The 15,719-nt window shown below is 34.1% G+C and overlaps 1 protein-coding gene across 2 annotated transcripts in view; it reads right to left on the reverse strand.

The window, feature by feature from the left end:
• The window catches only part of LOC143230573 (protein AATF-like), a 37,723-nt gene extending 26,024 nt beyond the window's left edge, over window positions 1–11,699 (reverse strand). Inside the window, exons 1-5 of one of the 2 annotated variants that reach the window (XM_076464367.1) lie at window positions 11,574–11,699; window positions 6,868–7,041; window positions 5,880–5,982; window positions 5,043–5,215; window positions 3,678–3,758 (exon numbers count right to left, since the gene is read on the reverse strand). In XM_076464367.1, coding sequence (XP_076320482.1) covers window positions 3,678–3,758; window positions 5,043–5,215; window positions 5,880–5,982; window positions 6,868–7,041; window positions 11,574–11,682 — 640 coding nt within the window. In that variant the 5' untranslated portion in view covers window positions 11,683–11,699. Of the gene's footprint in view, window positions 1–3,677; window positions 3,759–5,042; window positions 5,216–5,879; window positions 5,986–6,867; window positions 7,042–11,573 lie in introns of both variants that reach the window. The other variant, XM_076464357.1, reaches the window with a different exon arrangement.
• Window positions 11,700–15,719: the final 4,020 nt, after the last annotated feature.

A 15,719-nucleotide genomic window follows, 5' to 3' on the forward strand; every position in this document is an offset into this window, starting at 1 on the left:
CATGTTCAATGGCTGACACAAGATGTGTCATCGACAAAGAGACTGTTTGCAACAGTATGGGGTAGTTGTCCACCAATGACATCAATCTTTATAATGAATGTGTGACACTCAACACAAAGCCCTGAGGGACTCCAAGTTCCTGTGGGAAAGAATTGGAAAATGTTGAACCCACACAGACCTGGAATCACTGACTCGTTAAAAAATGTTTAATAAAAATTGATAAATTGCAATGCATTCCACACAAGTGAAAATTTCGCAAGATACTATACCTCCACATTGTATCATAAGCTTTCTCAAGGTAAAAAAAATTAGATGGTCCATGGTGGAGCGTTGTCTTCAAAACCCACATTGTGTGGGTGAGAGGAGGTTGTTTGATTCAAGGAACCAAACAAGATGAGCATTAATCATCCTCTCTAAGGTTTTACAGAGATATCTCATCAAAGCAACTGGACAGCAGTTCAAAGGAATCTTGGCATCCTTTCCAGGTTTAGGAAAAGGGAGTACAATAGTATGGTGCCAAGCAACAGGAAAAACATTCTACTACCAGATCCAATTAAAAATAACCAGAAGAATAGCAAGAGAAGCAGAAGAGAGATGGTGCAACATCTGGTAATGAATATCATCAGGTCCGACTGATGTATTACCATACCGATGAAGAGCAAGTTTAAGTTCCATCAGTATAAGGGGGTGATTATAGTCATAGAAACGATCAGCCCAAAAGGAAAGAGGTGATTGTTCTGCCCAAGTTTTTTGATGAGAGCTGAAACAGAAGTGCTAGATGCATGATTAAAGCTTTTGCCTGGGCATCAACAACTTCCTGGCCATCAGAGAACAAGATTGAAGGGGAGCAGAAGTACACTGAACATTAACCTTTGTCCCATATGGCTTTGGAATTGGTGGTAAAAGAAATGCTAGAGGTGTATTTAATCCAAGATTCCTTCTGGCTTTGACGTCTGACCTGTCATCCATGTGCACGGGCCTACTGAAATGCAATGTGGTTTAAAAATGTGGGATATCTAGCACCACCCCTGAGGGGATTATGTCCATTTAAATCCCCCAATGGTAAAAAAGGGATGGTAGCTGCTCAATGAGGACATCAAGGTCTGATTGATTATAGATCTCTTCAGGAGGCAGGTAGAGAGAACAAATAGTGATGGTACAGCCCAGGGAAACACAGATGTCTACAGCATCCAAGGGTGTATCAAGTGACAAAGATAGGGTGGGCACATGCTGATCAACCAGCAATGCCACCCCACCATGCACACATCCATCATACGACCTGTCATTTCTGTACAAGGAAAATTGCCAAATGGTGATTGTACCAGCAGGTTTCAGAAATGTTTCCTGTAAGGAAAGGCACATGGGATGGTAAGAATCAATCAAATCCTTAATGTCATCTACATTTGATCAAAAACCTCTACAGTTCCACTGGATCAGAATGGTCATTGTTATTTATCTGCAGGAGAATGTGGCAAGCAGAACTTCTGTTTGCAACCACGTTTGTTCCCCCCTCCTTATTGGACAAAGAACTATCAACCTCCATGGATCATGTGCTTGGCCAAGTAGGCAGGTCTCTGTCTGTGGACAAAGATTCCAATGACTGAGGGCAGGAATGAATAGTCAATTTACTTCTTGGGGCTGGGAAAGAGGATGGATCCAAGGAAACACTTGAACCTGAAGGAAGAGAAACTGGGCAGTCACTGGAAGGAGTGGTGGGGGCAGAGATGGAAGTAGGCACAGATGCTTCAACTTTTTTAATTGTGGAGGGCACAAGATTACTAAGCTGTTTTGCAAATGACTCTGTAGAAGGCACAGAAAGATTTGTCTTTACTCCCACTGTGGTAGTGGAATGGAGTGCAGCAGTATATGTCTGAGATGGAGTTGAGGATAATAATTTCCAAGCCTCTGGATAGGTGATATTATTAACAGTCGTTAAGCATTGCACCACTTTCTCTTCTATCCATTGTGAGCAAAAAATAAAGTAAGAGGGGTGTGGGCCTCTACAGTTAACACAGTGTGATTCCAGATTGCACTCATAAGCATCATGGTGTTTACCACCACAACGAACACAAAGAATCACAACATGATGTTTTTGAGTGCTTAAACTGTTGACACTGGAAACATCTGAGAGGGTTAGGAATATAAGGCCATACCTTGCAGTTCAGATAACCTGCTTTGAGTGTGGCAGGAAAACATGATGATGTAAACGTTAATATCAAAACGTTGGTAGGGTCCATAATTCCATTTTTATGAGTGATGATTCAGTGTGCCACAGTAACACCTTGGCTGTAGAAACCAGCGAGGAATTCTGACCAGGGAATGTTGTTTACATCCCTCTCAACTATAACTCCTCTGGAAGAATTCAAGGTAGCATGGGGAGTAACCTCAATATCCCCAATGGCTTTTGATTTCAAGAAGTGTTTGGTATGTTGTGGAAGATGTTTCCACCAAAATGTCTTCAGAGCACAACTTCTTTACTGACTTTGGGGAACCAGCAACTTCCTTTAATACCTTCTGAATAAAAAAATGGAGACATTTATCCCAAGAATTTCTCAGATAAGAAATGAATAATCAGAAACTGTGGTGTATAATCTGGCTGTAATATTGACTGTACAACAGAGTTATCCATGCGTGGCTATTTTCCAATGATCTTTTTTTTTTTTTCAATTTTCTCATTTTTATTTATTTTGTCAGAAAAAGTGGTATTCATAACAAAGATGCTACATTTCACTGCCCACTGACCCCACCCACCACCAAACCCTATGAGAGGACACACTACAGTGCCCAACAAGAACACTGCAGCAATGCCAAGGTTTCGTGAATACTATACCCAAACACCAGCATCAGATACAATGTCCACAACACCTGTTGAGAACATCCAACACTGGTATTTAGTTGACCCTAGCCCAAGTGGATCAGACAATTCACCCAAAGGAAGGAGGGGGGGGGCACCAGTCTACAGGAATTCAATGCCAAAGTGGTGTGTTAGAGTTGGCCCCTCAACCACCAGGATCCTTTCCTTCCCTTCACAGGGCACCACCCACAGCAAACACGTAGGTGGGTGTTTAATCCCACAGGTAAACTGAAAGAACAGAACCTTCTCTGGGAGGTTTCCTCATCACATACAGAAATCCACACCAAGGGACTTTTGAAGATAAACTAAGTAGATTAAGATTTATAGCACATATAACTTCATAGTTTAAAAACATACTTTTAGTTTACTAAAACCGTGACAAGTGTTTTGAAGATACACTTAGTAGATTAAGGTTTACAGCACATATAATTTCACAGTCAGGTGATTATTAAGTTGACAGAACCCATCTACACATGGTGAAAAGAGTAAACAAAATGAAAAAATTAACAGCTTTAGTTCAGCAGTCTTTGAAGAGTAAATGTGCTTAAAAAGAATTAAACATTTATAATCAGATTAAATTTTGATTCCTGTTTCCTTTTAAGTTTCACTAAAAAGACTTTAGAGACTTAATGAAGCACATCTAGTTCTACAATTCTATCCTCTTACGATGTTTTGGAATCCAAATAACAAACAGTGAAATCTAAGTCTCAGTCAGAAACAAAACAGCTTGCATTAAACAAAGGTATGTCATCATTTTTCCTGACCAGGTAATATAGTTATTTGGCCTATATTGACACTAGTCTAAGTAAGAAGCTTTACTTACCCAACTGTGCTTTGGTTGCTTTTCCCTTTTCAATATCTTCATGAACATCAATCTGTGAAAACTTCTGTACTACGTCTACATCTAAAAGATGTACTAAATTTTAATGTCAGCAAGCAGAAAGAGGTGCAATACATGTATGTACATTTCAGAAAATACAGACATTGTCCAGATAACAACAACTAGCTATCAGAGAGAAGATAACCACCTAGAATTTAGAAGATCCAGAAAAATTGAAACTACAATAATAGTTGCAATTGGTTTACTGTTATATATTTAATATGTATATTTGTTTTAGTTAAATACATGCTTAGAAATGTATGTGACTCGTACCGTTAAATGTGTTTTGGAAAATTCCCAACTATTCCCTTAATTTGTAGAAGATTCTCAGGTGTAAGAATCAATAATATATGTTTCATGAAAGCACTAGTGTATTTTCAATATTATTGTGGCGACTGAAACTTCTAGGACATCAATTAAAAAAAACATTTATAAATTGAAGTGCCAAGAGACAGTATATATTGTTGGTTTGGAACAGTTGGTATGCTATAAACCTTGAACAATGTAACTGTAATAAATGCTTATTAATTGGGAAACTACAGATATTTGACATTTATAGATTTTGAGTGCTACAAATTATTCAACTTCAGTGAATTCAGAGATATCAATATTCTTATGAAAACCTTACATAACTTCAGAGGTGAAAAATCAGCTTGCAAACAGCATGAGACTAGCCAAAAATAAGAGAGCTAGCTAGCAACTTAAGTGAACTATACCAGTATCAACTTGAAACTAATTTACTCATTGTGAACCAAAGTATTCAGTTCCACACCAGATAGAAGACTCAATATTGTTCGTAAGTTTGTACAACTTTTGTATATAAATAATTATTTATAATAACTATTCTTGATTCTTGACAATAACTGTTATAAATATTATTCTTTGTATATTAATATATATTTGTATTAAGAAATAAAATTGCATGTATCAATCTTGTTGGCAAATACAACAAATTTGATACATATTGACATTTAACGTCTAAATCCAAATTACAATTTAAATCAGTTTCAGGATATTTGAAATCGTAACATAACCTAATAAATTGGATGTTCATCCGAGATAAATTATATGTAACACAATGTACTAACTTGAGTTCAAACTACAGACAAAGTTTTAAAACTTTCACTGTAATAATTTATCAGTTTAATGTGTCAGTGATTTATGTATACTTCTCAAACTATTAAATATAATAACGAATCACCAACTATTAAATATAATAACAAATCACCACATAAAACTCAAGAAGGATGCAAAAAATACCTCAGATAAACACTATCATTACAAAGCCATGAATGTTTTTACATTTACCTGACGCTTGTGATTCAATATCTTCACATATTTGTTCATCATCTGATTCTTCATTATCACTAGCAGAAACTGATTCTTCTTCTGATATATCACTTTCATCATCTTTCACTTGTTCCTGTTCTGCATCACTGGCAGATTGAAGGTACCCTGTATCCTTCTGTTCTATGGAATGACTACAAACATACAAGACCTTCAGAAAACTCCATTCAACTCAGTTTAAAATCTCTCTGTCTTATTAATAAATATTTTAAGTAGTTTCAGTGAGTTGAAAATACAGTTTTTGAAAAACAGCCCACACTTTTCTTCAAAAATTAAACGTTTTAGTTACATTACACTTTCATTTACACTACTGGGAATTTGAAATGTTGGACCTCACAAGCATTGAAACACACACAGCCAAAACAATGGTTATTTGTATGTGTTCAAATTCAATCTATAATTCATTCAACTTTACCCATAAAGCAACCACAATATCCAGACTAATAAACACCAGATTTTATTATGTATGTTTTATTTCTTCTATAATCTTATTATAAGAAGTTTTAAAGTAAAAAAATTCCTCGTATCAGCTGAATATGTTTTAAATCATATGCACAATATGAAGTTTTTGGCATTACTACATCAGACATCTTTTAGAGGTCCAATGTGTTCCACAGTGCTTCAACAGAATACTGTTATCACAAATATAATATTTTAACTTCCATATAATGAACAAAAATGTTCCACATTTTATTTTTTAACCCTAAGATATCTTACATTTGTGAAATACAAATGGCATTTATTTTAGAAATAATCATAGTAGTTTTATTTCGGTGAATTCCATCTGGACGTTTCTACCTTTTGTTATCAGAAGAACTGAATTTTTTCCGAAAATCTGCAATGTCTTCACAATCCCCGTCATCACTACTAACACAACTGTCTTCATCTTCTTCTGAACTTCCTTCTGAAAAATACCAATCTATATATTTAAAGCTGAAACATTTTAAGATCTATGTACATTCTTGTAAGATATAATTTTCCTGTACTAAAAATTATAATTTTTGATATAGTATTTACTCCCAACAACCAGATTAACTAGAATCCCACACCAAGGAGAAGGAACTGGTACAAAGGAATGAAAAGTTTCACACGATAGTAAGAAAGAGCAAACTGTTCAGAAGTCATGGTGGGGCAATATGATGAACCCCACAAATAACTGCAAAACAAATTGATCAACATGTACCTGAATATCAGGACAGGAAGGAAAAACCAAACATGGTTGGGAAGCTTGTTCATACAATAAGGAAGAATGAAGTGAACAAAAGATAAGAGACCTAATTGGGTGATTCCTCAGGCTACAAACAGAAAGGGCAAATTTTGAAAAGAAAAGGTAATCAATATCTTGTCATTCTGTACAGGTTTCACCATCTTTGAAGGAGTCTGAGGTCAACCCAGGTAACATCCAATTTCCTAATGTATGAAACACAAAAGATCCACCATTGGGTCATCCTCACCATAGGCCTGAGAAAAAACATTAATTGTCTGATGTGACCCTCAAATTGGTTAAGTGAACCATGGAATCCATTGAACAAATTACAAGAATAAACTAATAAATATTAATGTATGAATTTGTGTAATGAAGGTAAATAAAGTTGAAATATTTATTGTAAGTATTAAAGTCTATTCAATGTTTTAAATTTGATTGATAATATCTAACTGACATCACATTAAACAATTTTAAGTAATTAAACAAAAGTTGTTCATGATTTTTTCAAAACATTTTACAATTATTCAAAATAACCACTGAAGTGATACAGTGTCAAAAATAATAACTAAAACCATGTACCACCAGATTCATCAAATGCTGTACTCCCTTCAAGTAGGGTTTTCCTAGAAATCTTTCTTCCACTATATCGAGTATCAATGTCTTCCAGGAGAGGAGCAACGTTTCTTCGAAGCTCACTTCTTCCAACTTCCTCTCCAGCTTCCTCAACATAATTTTCAACCTGAGCTCTAGTTTCTATAATTAAACAAAAATCAGAATAAGAAAAGCTTTTCTTGCAACTACAGTAAAATATAATATGTGAAAATTAATAAGGCAAATGAAACATTCAAAAGCAAGATACCTCCCCAAACAATCAGAAAACCAGTTATGCTGAGTTGCTACATAGCATGCCTGTATTCAAGAGTCCAAGTTGTACAAAGTACAACTTTTATTTCCATTTTTTTTCAACCATAAGTCTATATAAACCTCTGAACAATCCATACAAGTCACATTAGTAATTATAAACTTTAAGAACACAAGTTACTGAGTAATTATTTCACAAGTTCTACATATTAAACACAAAGTTTTAAACATACAACAAATGTCTGTTACTTGATAATATGAGCAAGTTCTGTCCAATTTGACATCTCACATTAATAAAACAAAAATTATTTGTAATCTCTTTAAGAAATCTTTCATCACTGGACAAAGACTTTTCAAAGATTTTCTCTCCAATGAAGAATAACCAAGTATTGGCTTAATGCACTTTCATATGTATCCATAGAAATTACAATAAAATAATGATACTAACAAAAAAACAGAATTGCACTGTCTTGGCAATTGAGAGTAAAATGCAATCTCATAAAATCAATCAGATGAAGGAAAAGTTTTAAGAAATAACTGACAAACATATTACAAATTATAAATTTTCAGAAAATATTTTTGACTGGATTTTTACAACATATAATATGGTTGTGTAAGGAAACTATAACTTGTCAATTCAAGTTTAGAAGTGTACCAGCCTAAAAAAACAGGTTACAACAGTAAGTTCCTTTTTTGTACATTCACAACCAAAAATATGTTTAGGAAAGACCATTAATTTCCAAGTTGTTGCTTTATTAGACCACAGAAATTTTGAAAACAAGTAGTCTTTTTTTAAGAACTGTCCACCCTACTCCAATGGTCACTTCTACATGTACGTTTGCAGTGACCATGTTGATCGCCTCCACTATTATTTTATTGCAGTCACCTCTGGCATCAGTTTTGTTACATCTGCTCTCAGAACATTTTACTCATTGGTCTACAAAAACACATTTTGTACCATTGGCTGACTAATATTAAACTTTATTTTAAAACACATATACACACAAACTGTTTATTTCACTTTGAATATTACCACATTCTTAGTTTGTTTTCATTACATACTTATTGGCATCTCCAGCTGCTAACAATTAAAGCTAAAACCTTCTTGTTATGGATGTAATTTAAATCAATAAACAGTGTGTAACAATCCAATGGAAATCAATAAACAGTGTGTAACAATCCAATGGAAATCAATAAACAGTGTGTAACAATCCAATGGAAATCAATAAACAGTGTGTAACAATCCAATGGAATATAAAAGTATGGCTACAGGCATTCACACATTAAGCTACACCAGTGGAGTATACAACAAGGAAAACTTTGTCCACAGACACGTTTTCTAAACAATTTCACCAATCCAAACTGGCATGTTAACACGGTAGTCCAAGCACAAACCAAATTCATATTAAACTTCCACATTATTGAAAAATAATCTTTTCTATAGAATAATCCTTAACTGTTGTAAATAGATGAATTTGAACCCAAATTTATAAATGTCAAAGACTAAGCAAAATTTTCAACATTTTTTTCTTGTTTCCCATAATAACCAAAACATACGGTAAGAAAAAATGTATGTACAATGAAGAGAAAAGACATTTCTTCTGTTTCAGCTTCCGCTTTTTTATTTACTCAACTTAACTTCTGATTTATAGTAAGGTTAGAATAAGCACTTAAGCCTAAATTAGATAAGTACTTCATAATTAAATAAATGTACCAAATTCAGACAGTAGAAATCTTGAACACATCTCTACTGTGAAATGGGTTGCTTTGAACAATAGGTAACAGAACTGCTTTACAATTTCTACCACGTTTCTCTACTATTACACCTTCTCACTTCCACTGCCTTAACAACAATTTGCTGAGAGATTGAATGTTATTGAAAATCCTCTCAGAGATTTTACTCTTTTTTATCCAATTTGTTCATGTTTTTAAAAGAAAAACAATGGACAAATGCTGTATCCATAAAATAACATGTAAAACATTCAAGATAAGGCATTTAAAGCACATTATAAAATATTTGAAAAGAAAGTCTATTACAGACTGAGAATTTACTTTTAGTTGTAGGCTTTCATCAGATGTGTTGGGTTTTCACCAACTTCCACATCTATTTAATCTGTATGCTATACACTGTTTAAGCAGTTAAGATCACAGCTTGAACTCTTTATACATTGTATCAATTAGATCAGGCATTTGTTATGAAATTAAACATCACAAACTCTCTTTAAATAATAAATACCTCATACAAAAGTATACTATGACAATAACACAACTTAATTCAGAGTGCTAGGCCTACAAGTATAACTTCTAAGTATAAATTGATTGATAATGATTACTAATACTGTGTTAGGGTTATGACTATAAGTCACAATATCAGGGCAACTGGAATCCGTCAATGTTTGCTGACTACTGTTGGACATTACAACGTGATGCACTGGACATTGAATACAAACAAAAATCAGGAGCAAACCACTTTTAATTATGTTGAACTTAATAGCATATTAGAAACATAAATGCAATTAAATACATTATTACCAGTAAACAGTTAACTGTCTATTTCTCAGAGTTCCTATGTGACGAAGCAAAACCAAAACCATATTTGTGCATACCCACCAGATGCCTGTCACAATCAGCAAAAACTTTTCAGGAAGCAAAACTTTTCAAAAAAATTGTTGTGCAGTGTAATTAGTTCCAGCTCCAAATACTGCCATGGCTGGTAAAGGCAGCTCTCATACCTGACTCAATTACTTATTTATTCATACAAATAGTTAATATGACTACAATACCATCTCATACATTTGAACCTTCTATCTGTCAGCTCTTTCTATCAAGTACAGAAGGTGGCCCTTGAATGCCACCCAACAAGCTCAGTGTTTTAAGGACATTTTTTAATGTGGTAAATCATTTGAGACAATTTCCATGTGGAGTCACTTTCTCTAATAAGTAGAATTTTCTGAGAATTTTGCTATTACTTCCAATACTCAAATCTGAGATTTTCATTTGTTGTTACTACAGAAACTAAAAAAAATACTCCATATAAAGTATGTTTTATACCAATTTGAACTATTAAATGAAATACCACATTAAACTGTCTGTACAAGATAAAGTATATTTTATTTATCATTCTTCTTTCAATAGGTAAAATAAAAGACATGTTACTGTCTGTTAATTAACCAGTTTCAATATTTCTAGTCATTGCTTACTGTGGAAACAGTAAAATATCCAATTTTCAATGAAACTGTCATTCTTTTAAATACAGAAAATTAATTATCACACAATAAAACTGTACATACCATTTGTTAACAATGTTTTTCTTTATAGGATAAGATTTTAAATTTTATGGTTATTTCTGCTTTTAACAGGTCTTTCAAGAAGCTGTTGTGGACTTTTTGTTGAAAATAAACTACCCAATCCAGTTTTTCTTAACACAGACAGAAATTTTTAAAAATGTTTATTGGCTAGAAATATGCATTTACCACACTTTTATCTCTGGAGTTGCAAAAAAGTGATTTGAAGTGGTGGGATAACTGAAATCCATTTGCACATCATGAGCTTAAGGACCAAGCATAAGAAACATCAAAGTCTCCAAATGACATAGATAAGTATTCAAGAACCATTTAAATTCACCTTTGGAGATGTTGAGTAGCAAGCTAAGTACAATATTATACATGTAGCTGCATTCATAGTGTTCCTGTCTGCTTCTCTTACAGCTGACTATCACGATGTTTCAACTTTCCCTACTGAATCGCAGGTGATACTGTTTATATCTCATTTGAAAACTAAGCATGGAAAGGTGATAGAATCATAAAAAGTTGGCAGTTAATTAATTAACAATTCTGAGAATGTGGTTTTATTGATATATACTGAGTTTACTCTCAGGAGGTAAACCTTGAAACTAGTTATACAGAAACTTGGGGATGCTGTATTTCACTTAAAGAACAATCAATTAACAAATAAAATAAGTCTTAGAGTTATCTCGAAAACATACAACCAAAACCACTCTCTTTTGTAGCTTCTGTATGGAACTTTTAATATTGAACAAATTGTAATGGAAATACACCTAGGCTCTTCAGGGATGTGTTTAGTATTCATTTGTAAAAAAATACCAGAGAGTTTCCTTTCACATTTAAGTACTACGCAATTTAATGTACTAATTGTCTTAATTTGGATAGCTGAAGAAGTAAGATGTTCAGATTTTGAATCATACATTTCTGGTTCTAAAGAGAGTGATATTTTCAAAGTTCGAAGTTTCAACTTGTCTCAGTGCCAGCTTCAGTCAATTTATTTTTAATTTCTATTGTAAATGTTACGTACTTCACCATGTTGAAAAATTACAACTTTTTAACCTTAAAGTAAAACTCAAAGTATAAAACCTAGTTGATCATAGCGTAAGCTTCAACTATTCATCAAGAAACTAAACTACAAACCTGTATTAACATCATCTTCAGGATCCGCAATAACTGGTGCGGTATTAGCTAAATCCGCTAGTTGTTCTCGAAGCGTGGCCATGTTTGTGCTTTCAGAGCCATCTGGCATAATTATATTTAAAAGTAATTTTTTTTACCCCATGTACAAAGATTTGGAATGTTAAAAGTATTATGTATGTGTTTTCTTATAGCAAAGCCACAACAGGCTATCTGCTGAGTCCACCGAGGAGAATCGAACCCCTGATTTTAGCGTTGTAAATCCATAGACTTACCGCTGTACCAGCGGGGGACAAAAGTATTAGGAGTTTTATTTGTAAACATCTTGAATAATAACAGAATCAATACAAAATTCTATTAGAACCGACTAAACAAACTCCTCTACAATTAGAGAGAAACAAAAACAATTTATTAAGTATAACAACAGATATCCAGAAATTCTTGATGGCGAGAAATTCATTTGAAATAAAAATTGTCGCAGAACAACTGGTATAGGTATTAACACTTTTATTGATACCCACACCAACTGCTCCAAGATAAAAAAATCCAAAATAAAAATTCAAACAACTAGAATACAAACGTATTCTCAACACGACTGGTATGAGTCCTGTTTGTTTGTTTGTTTGTTTTTTGAATTCGCGCAAGACTAGATGAAAACGTTAATTAATGAACAATCCAACATAAATATCAATTTCAGTGAAATAAATAAATCTAAAAGGAATTTGAAAAAAAATCAGAATGATAATAATAAAATGTCCCCGCTGTAACATCGGTAAGTCTACGGATTTACAACTCTAAAATCATGGTTTCGGTTCCCCTCGGTAGACACAGCAAGCAGCCCGATTTAGCTTTATTATTCGAAAAGCACCCGCACAAACACGACTATAAAAAATAATTCGCCAGACGATAAAACAATATTTCAAAATTAAACCACTTCCACATATAGGGCAATAATTATTCTTAACGATATATCTTGAATTAACTGTCTTAAAGATCAAGAAACGTTTTTTATTTAGTGGTTAGACCACGAGGTTACGTGTCATGTGACTAGCTTTCACTATAAATTTGCATTTTCTTTCATAACTTTAATATTTATGCGTTATTGCTAGGTAAAGTTTGTGTCATTTCATAATACATACATACTTAAAATCAATGTCCTCGAGCTAGAAGATAGGTTAGCGCTTTAGAATATCTAAAAATTAATATTTGAACTAAATAATAGAACTTATAAAAGGTAAACTCAGCATGGTCAGGTGGTTAAAGCACTCGGCTCGTAATCCAAGGGTCGCAGGTTCGAATTCCCGTCATACCAAACATGCTCGCCCTTTAAGCCGTGGAGGTGTTATAAAGTTACGATCAATCCCACTATTCGTTGGTAAAAGAGTAATCCGAGAGTTGGTGGTGGGTAGTGATGACTAGCTGCCTTCCCTCCAGTCTTACACTGATAAATTAGGGACGGCTAGCGCAGATAGCCCCCCTGTATCTTTGTGCGAAATTCAAAACAAACCTAATCACTTATAGAAGGAATGGTAAAAAATTTATAATAAACTTTGCGTGTATATTGATTTAAAATTTAAAAACATTAATAATTTCGTGATAGAACTTAGAAATTATTCCTTAGATGTTGTTGTTTTTTCACTTGAAGTTGAATGTTTCGAAATAACTTGACAAAAATAATTTACACATCACAGAAACAATTTAGACATGATAGCGTGCTCCTCTGAGTCATTTGGGGCTGCAATGTTCTCATCCTTCGTTAAGTCTTGCTGTCCTTCTCTTTGTTGAAATTATTTCCAGGATACAAAAACATCTATCGGATAATTTCTTGTTTTAAGAGCGCATGAAATAATATAATAATAACTTAAAGAGATAAATCAGCAACTACTTCCTTAAAAACTGGATCCTGATCATGGTGTTAATATGTGTTCAACTGATGTAATCCGTTAAGTAATAGTATGAGGTAATCTGAGGCTACACTCCTATACACTTGTCTGATCACCATCACAACGAAACATTTATAAATGTAATATGCAAAGATAAATGTGCGGTGATTTGTAAAAGGTGAAACAGAAGAGACAGGACAAGTGTTGATGTCAAAATAAAATGAGAACACTATATTTACCGAAACAAACAAGAATATAAAACTTCAAAATGAACTGATCATTTAATAGAAAAACAACTCTACAAAGCTGAGCACAAAAAAGAAACTAACTGATTTGAATGTCAACTGTATTTCAACATAAATGATGAACTTAAGATAATGAAACACGTCCATGAATTTAGAAACTTGATTTTTTAAAAGGGACAAAAGTGCACATATATATAATATATTATATATATACATACAAGGCAAATGTTCTTCGTTACCAACATAAAAAAAACACAGAAATTCAAAAATATTTCTGCTTCATGTGACTACTACAAGCACAACACAAAACACGAAACAAGTTCTTCGTGTGACTACTACAAGCACAACACAAAACACGAAACAAGTTCTTCGTGTGACTACTACAAGCACAACACAAAACACGAAACAAGTTCTTCATGTGACTACTACAAGCACAACACAATACACGAAACAAGTTCTTCATGTCATAACTACAAGCACAACACAATACACGAAACAAGTTCTTCATGTGACTACTACAAGCACAACACAGTACACGAAACAAGTTCTTCGTGTGACTACTACAACCACAACACAATACACGAAACAAGTTCTTCCTGTGACTACTACAAGCACAACACAATACACGAAACAAGTTCTTCCTGTGACTACTACAAGCACAACACAATACACAAAACAAGTTATTCGTGTGACTACTACAAGCACAACACAATACACGAAACAAGTTCTTCCTGTGACTACTACAAGCACAAAACAATACACAAAACAAGTTCTTCCTGTGACTACTACAAGCACAACACAATACACGAAACAAGTTCTTCCTGTGACTACTACAAGCACAACACAATACACGAAACAAGTTCTTCGTGTGACTACTACAACCACAACACAATACACGAAACAAGTTTTTTCTGTGACTACTACAAGCACAACACAATACACAAAACAAGTTCTTCATGTGATAACTACAAGCACAACACAATACACGAAACAAGTTCTTCCTGTGACTACTACAAGCACAACACAATACACGAAACAAGTTCTTTCTGTGACTACTACAAGCACAACACAATACACGAAACAAGTTCTTCCTGTGACTACTACAAGCACAACACAATACACGAAACAAGTTCTTCCTGTGACTACTACAAGCACAACACAATACACGAAACAAGTTCTTCGTGTGACTACTACAACCACAACACAATACACGAAACAAGTTCTTCCTGTGACTACTACAAGCCCAACACAATACACGAAACAAGTTCTTCGTGTGACTACTACAACCACAACACAATACACGAAACAAGTTCTTCCTGTGACTACTACAAGCACAACACAATACACGAAACAAGTTCTTCCTGTGACTACTACAAGCACAACACAATACACGAAACAAGTTCTTCCTGTGACTACTACAAGCACAACACAATACACGAAACAAGTTCTTCCTGTGACTACTACAAGCATAACACAATACACAAAACAAGTTCTTCCTGTGACTACTACAAGCATAACACAATACACAAAACAAGTTCTTCCTGTGACTACTACAAGCACAACACAATACACGAAACAAGTTCTTCCTGTGACTACTAGAAGCACAACACAATACACGAAACAAGTTCTTCGTGTGACTACTACAACCACAACACAATACACGAAACAAGTTCTTCCTGTGACTACTACAAGCACAACACAATACACAAAACAAGTTCTTCGTGTGACTACTACAACCACAACACAATACACGAAACAAGTTCTTCATGTGACTATTACAAGCACAACACAAAACACGAAACAAGTTCTTCATGTGATAACTACAAGCACAACACAATACACGAAACAAGTTCTTCCTGTGACTACTACAAGCACAACACAATACACGAAACAAGTTCTTCCTGTGACTACTACAAGCACAACACAATACACGAAACAAGTTCTTCCTGTGACTACTACAAGCACAACACAATACACGAAACAAGTTCTTCGTGTGACTACTACAACCACAACACAATACA

The sequence above is a fragment of the Tachypleus tridentatus genome, chromosome 1 (genome assembly GCF_004210375.1).
Source record: "Tachypleus tridentatus isolate NWPU-2018 chromosome 1, ASM421037v1, whole genome shotgun sequence".
Taxonomy (NCBI): domain Eukaryota; kingdom Metazoa; phylum Arthropoda; class Merostomata; order Xiphosura; family Limulidae; genus Tachypleus; species Tachypleus tridentatus.